The sequence below is a fragment of the Miniopterus natalensis genome, chromosome 3 (assembly GCF_054644295.1).
Source record: "Miniopterus natalensis isolate mMinNat1 chromosome 3, mMinNat1.hap1, whole genome shotgun sequence".
NCBI classification, from domain to species: domain Eukaryota; kingdom Metazoa; phylum Chordata; class Mammalia; order Chiroptera; family Miniopteridae; genus Miniopterus; species Miniopterus natalensis.
Genome location: NC_142083.1, coordinates 75199910 through 75214202, shown reverse-complemented (window position 1 = coordinate 75214202; position 14293 = coordinate 75199910). Strand labels below are relative to the sequence as shown.

At 48.2% G+C, this 14293-nt stretch overlaps 1 protein-coding gene across 3 annotated transcripts in view; it reads left to right on the top strand.

Moving 5' to 3' along the window:
- DTX2 (deltex E3 ubiquitin ligase 2) overlaps window positions 1-14293 on the top strand; it is a 34350-nt gene that overhangs the window by 10951 nt on the left and 9106 nt on the right. For all 3 annotated transcript variants that reach the window (XM_016199001.2, XM_016199000.2, XM_016199002.2), the window contains 2 exons: window positions 1283-1919; window positions 8537-8637. In XM_016199001.2, coding sequence (XP_016054487.2) covers window positions 1283-1919; window positions 8537-8637 — 738 coding nt within the window. The remainder of the gene's footprint in view (window positions 1-1282; window positions 1920-8536; window positions 8638-14293) is intronic.

Here is a 14293-nt window from a genome sequence, read left to right as displayed (position 1 = left end):
CGTGTAAATTGTGTTTTATGTTAGATAGCAAGCAGTAAGTGTTAATCAGGGAGTGGAAGTGTAGTGTTGGGGAAAGGTCAATTTGAAGTTTGAGCTTTGATGGCACTGGCAAGGGATGGAGACAGACCTGAAGGAAGGGCAGGAGGGGCGGGGGAAGTTCTGCAGTGCTTTTCAGCCATTCAGAGGGACTGCTTTTATTCTGAAAGAGGGAGCCTTGGAAGGATTTGAACAGAGGGACGTAATCCCATTTGGAGTAAAGAGCATCCCTCTTGCTGCTGTGGATGGAGGCAAGGGCTGCTGCAGTTGAGAGACCAGGTGGAAGGTAATTGCAGTGATCACCTTTTGGCAAGTGCTGTTGGAAGCATGGCCTAAATTTATTTTTCTTTTCTCCTTAATCTTCAGGTTTGATTTTATTAAGTATATAAACTAAGCTAAGCATGGTGTTACCCAATATTTACTACTTGAGAAGTCAAAGGGAATGGTACACCATATAAGAGAATTACGGCCTGGCCGGGCGTGGCTCAGCCATTGAGCATCGACCTAGGATCCAGGGGATCAGGGTTCAATTCCCGGTCAGGGCACATGCCCAGGTTTCGGGCTTGATCAGTGACTCTCTCATCATTGATGTTTCTATTTCTCTCTCTCCCTCGTCTTTCCTTTCTCTAAAATCAATAAAGATATATTTAAATAAATAAATAAATAGAATTACGTAATTATAATGAGATTTACAAAGTTTTAGAGACATATGAAATACTTACTGCATAATACATGAAAATAGCAGGAAACATTTTTCAGTGTGATTCTCAGCTACCTGAATGTATGTGCCTAGATGGGAAGAAATGCATTGCAGTATAAATTATGTGCTTTCCTCTTGGTGGTTGGATTATGGGAGATTTAATTTTCTTTGTATTTTTTCGTTTTCAATTTTTTAAGTGAGGCTGTATAGGTTTCATCATTAGAAATATTTTTTAAAGCCTCACTGAGTCTGAGCCACAGCAATTCTTTGACCTAAGTTTCTAGCACCCCCCACTTCTGCCCAGGAGCATGGATCCTCTGCTGCTACTTGATCCCTTTGGGCCACACATTTTTTACTATCCTTCACCCCAAATTTGGAAAGAACAATCAGTGCCAACCTTTAGGTCAGATGGCACCATGACCCTATATATACCATGATGATCATATTGGTTTATTTTGGTTGTAGAAAAAAATAATTTTTAAACTCCCTTTGTTTTGGAGGTGTTAGCAGATTAACCATTTATATGTAATATTCCTTCTAAAACAGGCACCATGCGGGCTGTGCGGAGACATCTGTTCTCCCAGCTTTCAGCCCCGGGCCGGGGCATTGTCTGGGAGTGGCTGAACGACGATGGCTCCTGGACGGCCTATGAAGCCAGCATTTGTGACTATCTGGAGCAGCAGTTGGCTAGTGGCAACCAGCTTGTAGACTTGGCACCTCTGGGGTACAACTACCTCGTCGACTATGCCACCCACACACAGATCAACAAGAGTTCGAACTTCTGCCGTAATGTGCGGCGCCAAGTAGGGCCTCCTTACCCAGTGACCACCATCATTGCTCCACCGGGCCACACGGGAGTTGCCTGCTCTTGCCATCAGTGCCTCAACGGCGGTGGAACTGGCCCTGTGTCAGGCCGCTACCGCCATTCTATGACCAGCCTCCCTGCTTACTCTATCCCCCAGCCCCCCCAAAGGACTGCTAGTGTCTTTGGGGCCCACCAGGCCTTTGCCCCATATAGTAAGCCCCCACTCTCGGGGGCTAGGTCTGCGCCCAGGCTGAATACCACCAACCCCTGGGGTGGGGTGCCACCCTCCTTGGGGAGTCAACCCTTTTATTGCTCTAGCCTCTCCTACCTGGGACCTCAGCACCAGCCCCCAGGATCATCCACTGCCAGTGGAGCCAGGTACCTTGTTATTGGAGTCATTTTGTCCACCCATGTACCTTGTCAGCAGGCTTGAGTTTTGCCTTTACTTAGTTGGGAAGATTTGCCCAAATACCTGCAGACTTGGCACCTGCTTCCTTTGTTGTTTCTGCTATGTTGTCTCCTTTGCATGTGCCATGTGGTGCCACAGCTGTCCACAGCCTTGCATCCCACAGAGCAAGGGACTTGAATATTAATAGTTGCCACACTGGTTAAAACGAGTAATCCCTCCACTCAGGAGACTCGAGCTTTCTGTGTAGAGCAGCTACCTACCTTTTGGCTGTGCCTGTGTGCCATGCAGCTGGTACCGTGTGCCTGAGAACATTTCATTGACTCCTATGTGTCAGGCACTGAGGACACAGACCTGGAAGGTTCAGTCCCCTCCCTAAGCCCACAGTCTTGTCCAGGGGAGAGTTGTGACCTCAGCTTTAGTGCTTAGACATTGGTTGAGGAGAGGGCAAAATGTTGGGGGGGTGGCAACAGGTGACATAGGACAGCTTCTGTGCTGATGCATTCCAGCCCAGTGTCTATCAGAGCTCTCTGCACCTTGAGAAAGAGGATGAAATAGGCCCCATCCAGACCAATTGACACTTTAAAGTGAGAAAAGCTCCTGGAGTGGCCAGTTGGGCTGTGCCCCTGGGCTGCTCAGACACCTGTCACTGACGAAGGCCTTGTCATTGATCATTATTGAGGGTGTTGGGTTTGAAAAACATTTTGAGAATTGAGAGTGGTAGTTGGGAGGGGGGCTGATTTCTGAGAGAGGGTGACCTGGGCAGGTAGTTACATGTGGGCCCGTGGCTGCCCTATTTTCCAGGGAGTCAGCATATTGTTGATTTGCACTACTATCAGCCAGTCAGCATCTTGGTGCTGCCTCACTCACCCAGCCCCAGCCCTGCCCACTTGACCACAGTGAGGGCTGAGGCTTTCTAGTGTGGCTGAGACCTTGGCAGCTTGGGCCTCTAAAATTTTTTCAAGCTAGGTTTCAGAGGGCCCTGCAAGCTTCTAGAAGACACAGTGACTATTGCCATTCACTGAGCACACATTATAGCCAGCCCCATTGAGCAGGCTGTGTGAGTAATTTCATTAATCCTCATAACAGCCAGGTAGTGGGTGGTGTCCTTAGCTTACAGGTGAGCACCTTGAGGCTGACAAGATTGGCAGCACAGCCAGAAAGTGGCAAAGCTGGGATTAAACTGAGGCCCCAGGGTAGGCCATGTGGGACACATGTAGTTCTTGAAGCTCTCTTAAAGGCAGAAGAAGAGGAAGGCAGAAGGTGTCCAGAGGGATGAGTGTGGAGGAGTCTAGGAATGGGTCCTTAGTGGGGCAGGGCATCTTCCTGGGCATTTTGTCCTTCTGAGAGTTGTGGCATGTAGATCTGAGATTTTTCTAGGAATTGGAAGCTTAGACAGTTTTCACTTGCGCCTTCTCTGTGGACTTTCACATAGATATAAGCAAGCAGGACTCTGTGCAAGCCTAGTTCCACCCAGTGCCCTTTTGAGGTCCCCTCCAGTATGTAGGCCAGTCTGTTTTAGGGAAAAGTATGCTGTATCTGCCAGCCCAGAATGACTATCAGTAGGGCTAGAGCTTCTACTAGATCAGTTTTACCTAGCCTCCTGGGGTTTCTTACGTTCTTACAAATTATTTCAAGGCAAATTTCTAGATGGTTCTAGAGGGGGGATTCTGGGATTGAGCTAGGTGACATAATAGGCTTTGTCACTTTCTCCTGGTATGGGGCTTTCATTGCTTTCCCCTCCCCAGCCTGAGGCTCAAGAGACTGTTGATGTGGACTCAATTGGTACAGGCCAGGCAAGTTACTAAAGGGAAAGTGGCTGGGCCAGACGGTCTTACCTTTGTTGCTGGGCCATGCATGTTGCTGCTTGTCCTGCATTGTAAGCCAGGAGGGAACCAGGCCAGCTGGCTCTGTTAGTTGAAACAGCCTCAGAGGGACCTGCCTCCTAAGGTGGATGTTCATCTTTATCTCCTACAGCTTTTTGGGAACTGGGAGGGGTGATCTTTACTTGCATGGGCCTATCCCCACTTTGAAAAACTAGGTTTTCCTGCATCTAATTTGTAGTGGGGCCCTCTTCAGTTAACCCTTCTCTGGTGAGTGTTGTAGAGCCAGAGGGGGCTTGATAAATAGCTGACTTCTTAACCCAGTGAGGATGGGAGGATTGAAAACACTTGGCAGCTTGGTCTCCCTAGGGGCTGTGGTATAGTTCTTGAAGCCAAATGAATGTCAACAGCATCAGGTGAAAGTTACCGTGTGTGTGGAGGAGAGGAGAAGGCAGCAGGGCAGGCAGTGCCATAGGCTGGGGAAGCCTGAGAACCAGCTTTGTTTACTGGTAGGCACTGGAAAGAACATGTAAGTTAGTAAAATAAAAATTTGTGGAACCCATGTGGTTTCAGATCGTTTCTTGCTCAATCTGGGTAAAACCTTGGCTGACTGATTTCCTTGTACCCTGAGAGGCTTTTTGAGTAGGCAGCAATACATTGAGAAGGTACATCATTTGTTACTGAGCTGCTGGATTTAAATGAATTTCCTGGTCTCTGAAGTTTATCCCTTTAAGCACCAAGCTTGTGTTTTAATGATGTTGGGTGGAAAACTTTCCAAAATGTGTCATGCACACTCCTGTCTTTTTTAATAGAGGGTGTACTGGCTTGCATATTTTAATGACTTGGGGTGGTGATTATGACCAACAGTCTATTGCAGCTTTGGTGTGACTAAGCCTCAGCACGCTTTATCTCTGAACTAAACAGCCCTAGAAAATGGCTCTTCCAGTTTGCTTTCATTTGCTCTGTTCTCACTGCTGTCCTCCCTTCCTCTAAAGGCACCCCACTCCCTCCTGCTGTTGGCCAGGCTCTTTAGGCTTGTGTGATTTGAAGTCCTGGGTTCCAGGTGGGACCTTCCTCCTGACTCACTGTAGGCCTCTGGGCCAGCTCTGTTCCCTTTCCAGGTCTCTTTTCACCTGTTAAAATTAAGGAGTTGGGCTGACCAATTTTTGAAGTTTCCTTTTGCTCTAATATTTCTGTGGGTTTCAGGGGTTTAGTGAGGGCCCTGCAGAAAGGTGCCCGGCAGCCCTTCAGCTTTCCTGTACCCCCTTTGCTCCTCTGAGACCTGGGAAACAATGGATATTTGTATTGGGGTACAGATCAAGCCTTGCAATTGCCCCGGGGGCCTTTTGGAATTATTCTCATCTTACAGATAGAGAAATTGAAGCTCAGAAAGGGGACTCAACATCCCTAAGGGCACACAGCTTTAAGTGGGAGCAGGCATTGGAAGTGAGGTGTCCACACTCCACAACGAATGGTCCTTGTACTGTACATGCTCTCAGAGGTCCGCCAGTTGGTGCTGGCTTCCTAGCCTTTGGTGAGCTGGAGGGAGGCCTTGCATTTTTTTACTTTTCAGCCTCCTAGCACTGCCCTTTACCTGGGACTGTCAAATTCTGTCTGTCCTCATGTGTCATTTTCTCAGCTCCATTTGGAAGCTCTAGGAGATGGTCTCAGACAGGAAGGCCAGGTAGAGCCCAGTAGGTAGACCCAGGAAGTGGGGAGGCCTGAGGCAGTGACAGAGAATTCTCAGACAAGGGCACTTCATGGAGCAAATGATGCCCCACATTGGGAACATTCTGCTTGTCTGAGCTCTTTGAGGATGGTGGAATGGATTGGTGACCTTCAAGGTTCTGTTCACTCCTGAGAGTCTCCATCTTGGGAACCACTGGATCCTTATTCTCCATTTCCTCTGATCAGAGCAGGGAAATGTGGGGAGGAGCTGGGATAATTCATAGGGGAAGTGGTCACATTGGGAGACCTCTAAGCAAATAAAACTTAGTCATGGCTCCTGGTCCCAGTTTTGGGGTGAGCTGCCCACTAGAAGCCTCACTGCACGTCTGTTTTCTGCTCTAGTTCTTGTGGGTGGAACCTAAAATTAGGCCATCTCCCTCAGATATGTGCCTCTCTTTGGTGAAGGAAGACCACACTTCCTGGAGAACCTCTGGGCCAGTGGTGCCGAGCCCACTGAGTAGTTCACTAATTTTGTGCAGTTGTAGAGCCAAGCTTCTGCTTTCCAGCTTCCTAGGTAAGGCCTCAAGCTCAGTGCTCCCTGGAGAGTTGGCTTGGGAGATGAAAGATGCCTGGAAGGGCTATATCTTCTTGAATTCCTTTACTTACAGAACCTGAGAATTGCAAAATAATCTACCTTCTTTTTAAAGAACAAATGGGTGAAGAGAAGAGGCTCAGAAAGTGGGGTAAGGAGTAGAGCTGGAGCTTGTTCCAAATTAAACAGAGGTTAGTGGGCCAAAACCTTAGCCCAGGTGTCCTGAACACCCAGCCCTTCCATTGCATTATTAGAGCACTCCAGGTCCAATTCCATTGTTCTCTTGGGGATGAGAGTAGATGAGGAGGGCAGGAAGCTGCTATTTGAGTAGTATGGCCACACAAGGTATTCTGATTGGGAAAACAATCCAGGAATGAAAACAAAACAACCTCTTTCTTCACTCAGGCATACCAGAGCACCTGCTGTTTTATGGACCCCGTGTGAGGCCCCAGCAGCTTCAGCACCAGCTATATGTGAGGCTTTTCTGGTTTGGATCAGAGCCAGCCAGATCCCTGTAGTTTCCACCAGCGGGATCTGTGACCCATAGCTGGTGGTAGGGAAGGATCTGGGGCAGCTTCTAGAGAAGCATTTGCTGTAACCAGGCAAGTTGTTGGTTTGCTGGCAGCTATAAGGGCGGTGCGGTAGACTGGAGCTGTCCTTTTCCTGAGCACCTTCCCACCACCTGGCTCCTGGCTGGGCCCAGTAGAAAAGAGACAAAGGTCCCGTCCTTGGGAAGCTCCAGTGTAGGGATTACATGGAAGGGTTTCATAACTCTTCTTATTTCATAATTTTTAACATGGGCATGGAAGGACACAGGAATCAGGGTTGGGGTATCTGTGTCATGTTGACTGGTATGTGGGGCCATCTACATCAGTTGTTCTCCAGTGTGGGGCTGCCCACAACCATAATGACATGGGTTTGTTATTTAAAAATATAATGGCCTTGCCCGGCTGGGCGTGGCTTAGTGGTTAAGCATTGACCTAGGAGCCAGGAGATTGAGGTTCAATTCCCAGTTGGCATGTGCCTGGGTTGTGGGCTTGATCCCCAGTTGGGCATGCAGGAGGCATCCGATCAATGATGACTCATCATTGATGTTTCAACTCTCTCTCTCCCTTTCCCTTCTTGTCTCTGAATCAATAAAGATATATTTTAAGAAAATAATAAAAGTATAATGGCCTTGCCCTGGTTGGTTTGGCTCAGAACAAGGTTGGAGCTTTCACCTGAGGACTGAAGGGTCTCAGATGCGATTCCTAGTCAAGGGCAGGTACCTGGGTTGCAGGTTTGATCCTGGACCCAGGTCGGGGTGCGTGTGGGAGGCAACCAATTGATGTGTGTCTCTCACATCTCTCTCTCTCTCCCTCCCTTCCATCCACTCTCTAAAAATCAGTGGAAGAAATATTCTCTAGTGAGGATTAACAAACAACAACAAAATAACGGCCTAAAGCCAAATGAGTGACTTGAACATAGTCACTGTGAGAAGCAAGACCCTCATTTAAAAAAAACAAAACCCCTTTATTTTGAGCAATTTTAGATTTACAGAAAAGTTACAAAAATAGTACAGGGTTTCCAATTTCCCTTACTTTACTTCTCATGTTAACATCTTTCGTAACCATAGTGCAGTTTTCAGAACCAGACAATTAACGTTGGTGCAGTATGTTAACTAAACCAATTTTCAACCACTGTGCTCATTCTGTGTCTTGTTATTTGCATCCAGTTGTCAATTCTCTTCCTCCTACGAACCGTGACAGTTCTTTGGTCTTTGTTCATCTTCTGTAACCCTGACACTTCTGTAATTACTTTGTTAAATGTCCCTTAGTTTGGATTTGTTAGATGTCTTCTCATGATTTGGACTGAGTTTATGCAATCTTGGCAGGAAATGCAAAAATGGTGGTGTGTCCTCGGAGCATTGTTTCTTGGGGTTCCTGATACTGATTGGGCATATTACTAGTGATGTTGGTCTTGATCACTTCTTAGAGTGGCTTCTGCCGGATTTTCCTTCTACAGCTACCTTAGAGCTCTCATTTTGAAGAAGCAGGAAGCTCAAAATTTTTTGTCTTCAGAGTCTTGATTTCCCAGGAAAACATATTTTGACAGTTAAAGCTTCTTTGTAAAGAGATGAGACCTCACACCCAGCGGTGCCTGCCTGCCATTCCTTCCTGTCCAACACCTGGCCTGGAGTTTGATTCTTATCACTTGATTTTTGCAGAGGGAGTGATAGTGGATGGGAATCTGTGCTTAACTTCTTAAAGTATTCAGATTCTATAGGCTAGTTCTGATCTGAGAGTGGTAAAATTCAGATTTCTTTGCTCTTCTTTTCAGATACTCTTCATCAGGATCTTTAATTTAAAAAAAGAAAAAAGCAGAAGCCCTCTCACAAAAGCAGCTGTAGAAAATGAAACTGTGATGGGGCCTCAGCAACACCAGTGTATCCTAACCTGGTGTTTCTCTGGCTCTTGTTTCTGCTAAGTTGGCTTCACACACTAAGCTTTGCTCTCTTCTCTCCAAGTGCCTCCCTGCCCAGCGGTCCTGTGAGCAGCCCTGGGAACATTCCTGCCACTGTGCCCGTGCAGATGCCGAAGCCCAGCAGGGTCCAGCAAGCCCTTGCAGGTAGGCAGGCTGCTCTCAGGCTCTGGGGTTCGGAAGAGACTCTGGCTGGAAAGACTTGGGGGCAGTGGGAGGAGATTGTGGGATGAGGGTCTTGTTTTACCCTCTGTATTCTCATGGAAACCCAAAGGGTCTCCTTTGGGGGTGGCAATGCCTCTTGTCAGTGATGGTATACCTCTGGTGAGCAAGCCTGGGGTACCCTTCCTTTCTCTTTTATGGGGTGGGTGTCCTGGTGTGAACCTTTCCCTACCTTTAAAATTTTATTTTATTTTTAATTTATTGATTTTTTTTTTTTTTTTTTGAGAGAGAGAAACATCGATTTTTTTGGTGCACCCATTTATACCTTCGTTGTTTGATTCTTGTATGTGCCCTCACCAGGAATCAAACCCACAACTCTGGCGTATCGAGACAATGCTCTGATCAACTGAGCTACCTGGCCAGGGCACCGTCTTTTAAATTTTCACATCACCTTGAATCATGGTTCGAGAGTCACTTCTGTATACTGAAGTGCATTAGGCATTTCCCTAAAAGGGCCCTCTGGAAAGTTCCAGAACTATTTGGTTGAAGTGATGTTATGAATAAGTGGTTTTTGTGTCTAGCTAGATCTTTTGTTAACCATACATCTTGGAACTTTTTTTAAGTTCTTTTTACAGGTGTTAGGGGGGCACTGAAAGATATTTTTTAACTTAGAGAAATATAAAGTGTGATAGAAAGGTAGACGTAGTGTAGTGAGCCTCCATCATTTAAGGACCAAAGCAGGGAATAAGATAAGCAGTGTGTATGTGTTAGGTGAGTTGCTATGGTAACACCGGGAATTGGAGGAGACAGCCCTGGAGGCAGGGAGACCCTCGTGGAGCCCGACTTCCCTTGTGGAGCCTGACTTCATGCCTCAGGTAAGCCAGCCAAGGCCTGATCAGTGCCGTGGCAGTGGGATGGAGGTAAGAGCTTCTGACTTGGTGATGGGCCTAGCTGTGAGAGAAGGGCTAGAACAAGGCCTGGTGTACAGCTGCTCATGGCAGTATTGTAATAAATCATTGGTGAGGATTAACTAGGAGCTTTGTATGTGTGTTGATGAACTTCTCATTTTACACTTGAGGAAACTGAGGCTCAGAGATTTCTAAAACTTGCCCAGGTCAGCCAGCTTGTTCTTGGAGAGCGGGGATGCAGCCTCAAGCATTCTGTTCTCAGACTCTAGCCTCTTAGCTATTACACTGTGCTGCTCCTGAGTCTGATGGGAGGGGTAGGTGGCAATGACTGTGTATAGACAGAGCTGGCCTGGAGGCAGTGGGAGTTTGGACATGCAGCTCAGACGAGCAGTCTGGGGTGCAATGGGGTGGCCTTTGCCCTGCCCCATGGGAGTGTGTGAGCTTACAGAGACCATGGGTGGGACACTGGGAAGAAGAGCCCTTGAAGGAAATGGAAGGACTAGTCAGGAAGTAAATAGAAGATGGGAGAATGGGGCTAGGAAAGCTCCAGGAGGGGGACCCTACCCTGCAGGCCTTCTGGCACTGACTTCAGCTACTCATATCCTCTACTGGGACAGAAAGAACAGTGAGCAAAGGTGGTGACTAAAAAGTTCCTGCCCAGTTTAGGTCTTCTTGTGGCATGAGATGTCATAGATGAGTCGGGGGGGTGGTGTTTGTGCGTGCATGTGAGTACATGTGTGTGGTGGTGGTCTTGTTGGAGAAAGGTTGTGAGTGAACAGGCCTGGCCCTCACATGACACAGCTCCATTCTGCTTTGTAATCACTAAGAATTTAACACACGTTATAATAACTTCTAGAAGTGGTCTGGGTATTGAGTAGCTCTTGCTCCCTTTTCTTCTGTTCTTGAGGCTGAGGACCCTCTCCAGACTAGGTTCCAGATTATCCTCTCTTGTGTCCAGTATTTTTGCCATAGCATCTTTGCTGTAGACATTTTTCCACATAACTATTTGGCTATAAGGCAGTTTTTCCATAAAAAAAGGTAAAATAACTGGTTGACAGTTTTTTTGTGTGGGTTTTTTTTTTTGGTTGGTTTGGTTTCTCTTTTGGTTGGTTGGTTTATTTCTCTATTGAGGAGGTGGTGGAGAAAATACTTAAATAATAGTGGTGGTTAAAATAGCATTTCTTGCTCTAGCCAGTTTGGGTCAGTGGTTAGAGCATTGGCCTGAGGACCAAAGGGTCCCGGGTTCAATTCTGGCCAAGGGCACATACATTGGTTGCAGGCTCAATCCCTGGCCCCTGCTGGGGCACGAGAGGGAGGCAGCCAGTTGATTTGTGTCTCTCACATCAATATTTCTCTCTCTTTCTCCCTTCCATTCTCTCTGAAAAGCAATGGAAAAAATATCCCTGGGGAAGGATTGGGGAAAAAAAAAAAGCATTTCTGCATTTCTTTCAGATGACGATGATTTGCCCCAAGAGATAGTTGGTTTCTTATTTTGAAACACACTACATTGGGAAAAGAGAGAAAAAGAGTTGAACCCACACTTCCCATAGGACAGAGACAAGTGCTTATGTACAAACCACAAAATAAAATCAGATATTGGTGCAGTATTGCCATGAATCAGCACACATTTTAAAGGTAGTCAGATACTTTATATTTCCCAATATATATTTTTAATTTCGTGATTCTTTTAATGTCCCTTTTTGTCACAATTTTTTCTTTTTTTATGACAAAATTGCTTTATGGCCAATTAATTATGCAGCAAAATGTTTATGGCAAAAATGCTTGTAGCAAAAATGCTACAGTGAAAGAACCTAGAACTAACTGTTCTCACTGTCCCCCATTGCCTTGGCTCTCAGAGCAATCCTGCAGGTGAGTGGGTATTTTAACCTTCATTTTACTTATTAGGGAAACACTCTAAAGGTTCAGGAACTTGGTCCCAGCTAGAAAAGAATAGAGACTGGAGGCCATGGCCAGACCCCACCTACCCTTAACGCAAGCCTCTGGCTTGTACCTGTTGTTGGGCCCATTGTCTAGGGCCAGAGAATGAGAGATCCCAGGCCAGCCCCACAAGAAGCAGGGTCTGGAGAGTGTTCTTTCAGCCTGGGCTATGTTTATGGGTTTGGGAATATGGATTCGGGCATGGCTGCAGTGAGGTGAGCACTTGGACACAGGGTTTTGCAGGTAAGTTTATAAATAAGTGACCATGATGTTGGACTGTGTACCCCTGTGCACTGGCAGAGGAGGTCCACAGAGGAGCCACCTCCAGGTCAGGCCAGGAGTGCCTCAGGTGGCAGCTTCACTGGCTACGGCTTGGGCCACACCTTTTTTGGGGGGAGGGGGGGTGATGCTGGGGCTAGGTTCCCAGCTAGGGAACCTAGGGAGGAGGAGTATCTGCATTTTATGCTACTGCAACCTGCCAAGACCAGTCAGCCAGGGAGGAGTGGTGCCGGGCTTGAATCTTGCTTGGCAAAGCCAGAGCCGGAGGAGAATAAGCTTGGACCTGAGCCCTGGTCACTGGATGAAAGGCCAACCCTTGATGTCAGAAAAGGGGTATTCACACATCTGCCTGTGCAGAGGACTGCAATCTCTGGGGGCTCTGACAGATCAGATGAGTAGAAGAAAAGCTGTGGCTATCTGAGCTGTTACAGTTTGGATGTTAGGACTTTAGGTGGCTGTCCTGAGCCCTTGCTGTTGGGGAAGATGTGATGGTCCAGTCTTAGTGTCCCCTGACCATCCTGTCCACTGGACACTGCCTCTATGCAGTGTTTGATGGGGGTGATTTTCACACTTTTTCACAAGGCAGACCTGCAGGTTTCTAAGTGGAGACCTGTGTCTGTGACTTGAATTCAGGGGAAAGGGTCCTTCCTTGAAAAGGGCAGGAGCATTGTTCATGCCAGCTTCTTGGGAGCTGATGATGGGTGCCTGTGTTCCCCAGCAGATACTGTGCATCTCCTGTGACCCTCCCCTGCCCTAGGTGCTCTGTGTGGGGAAAGACAATCACAAAAAAACAGATAAATGAGTCCCCTCATGTGGTAAGAATGCTAAGCAGAGAAAAGGACACAGAGTTGGAGGGGAATGTGACCCCTGTAGATGCGGTGGTCATGGAAGGGCTGCCTGCTGAGATGATGCTTGAGGAGAGGGCTGGTGGAAGTGGGAGCTAGCTGATGTTGAGGAAGAGGTTATGGTCATTACAGAGGTCCTAAGGGATTGCTCCTGCTTTCTCTGTCTTTTTGTCCCCTCCTCCCCTCATGTTTGCTTATTACTCAGTCTGCCTGACATTTAGTTCCCAAGGGTATGAATCCACATTTGAGCCCATGAACGAACCTTGGGACACTGGTGGCTTTGCATTACCTGATGAGCAGGCACCCAGAGTCCAACTTTGGTCTTCTGATGTGTACTTTGAGGTCTCCTGCTGAGCAGCCACCACAGCATACCCTGTCGGCCTCAGCCGTGCCACCCAGGCTGCTGGCTGGCACCTGCTTCTGTCCCTGAACGCCATGTTTGTCACGTTGAGAGCCTTTGTTCTGGTAGGTGCCACAGTGGCTGGCCTGATGGATCCCAAGGCCAGGTGTCACCTCACCCCTCTGAATTGCCTCTGGAGTAGGCAGCTCTTTTGGCCTGGCCAAGATGGAGAATGGGACCCAGCAGGGCCAGGATCTCCACTTCCTACCTCAGGCTGTGCCCAGCTCTGTAGCCAGATTCTGAGGGACCCGAATGCCACACTCAGGGAGGTGCTCAAGGAGAAGCCCAGAGCTCCCCTCAAGAGGGGGTGCTCTTGAGCCAGGCTGAGGACAGGAGGGATTGGGCTGGTGGTGCTGTGGATAGCAGGATAGGCTGAGAGAGTGGTAGGAATAGGGACTCCAATAGGAGGACATGCTGTGTTCCAGAAAGTGTCGAGTCCTCAGGGAACAGTGGGGGGTGAAGGAGCATCAGGCTGAGGAGTGAGGCCTCCCCCTGTATGCATCAGGAAGTGTGACAAGAATGGGCAGTCCATCTCAGGAGGGCTGTCTGCTTTAGCTCCCTCCCCCTATGGGCATGCCCACTCAGGGCAGACGGCTATTTAAGCCTCGGCTGAGGGTACCAGAGGAGGAAGCCATGGCCTGGGACTTGTGCTGCTCCAGAGGAGCAGTCACATGGGCTGTGGGGATGCCTCAGTTGGGGAGCAGGTGTAGGGGTCAGCATTCCTACTCGCCCACCCCAGCAGTGATACTGAAGCCACCTAGATAGTCCAGATGGGGCATGGAAAGCAGACAGCACCCCGCTGGTGGCAATGACTAGGAGCCAAGGGGGTATGCAGGGGGTACATTGGGAGGATTGTGAGCTTAAGAGCCTGTCCATGTTCCCATAGCTTGGCTGCACCCTTCCATGTTCCCCTTCTGCTCTTTCTCCTTGTGCCTGGCATGGGGGGACACCACCTGGAACTGCTCACAAGACTTCTTGGGTTGGCATTCTGCCCTATGTTCTCCTGAAGCAAATGGCCTCACCCTCCTGCATGCTCTGGGTGCAAGCTGATCAGTTGCTTGATAGGCACCTGTAGAACTTGGGGCCAGGACTCCAATGAGCCAGGCATCTCACTGGTTGCTTGCCTGGAGCTTAGACCTGCCAGCCCGGGTAGGCCCTGGCAGCCTGGAGCTGCCAGATTCTCCAGGGAGACCAGTGAGTCCTGATGGCTGTTCAGTGCCTCCTGGGCTCAGCTGGGGTTTGTGGACGTCATGTGCCAATTGACTCCTAAT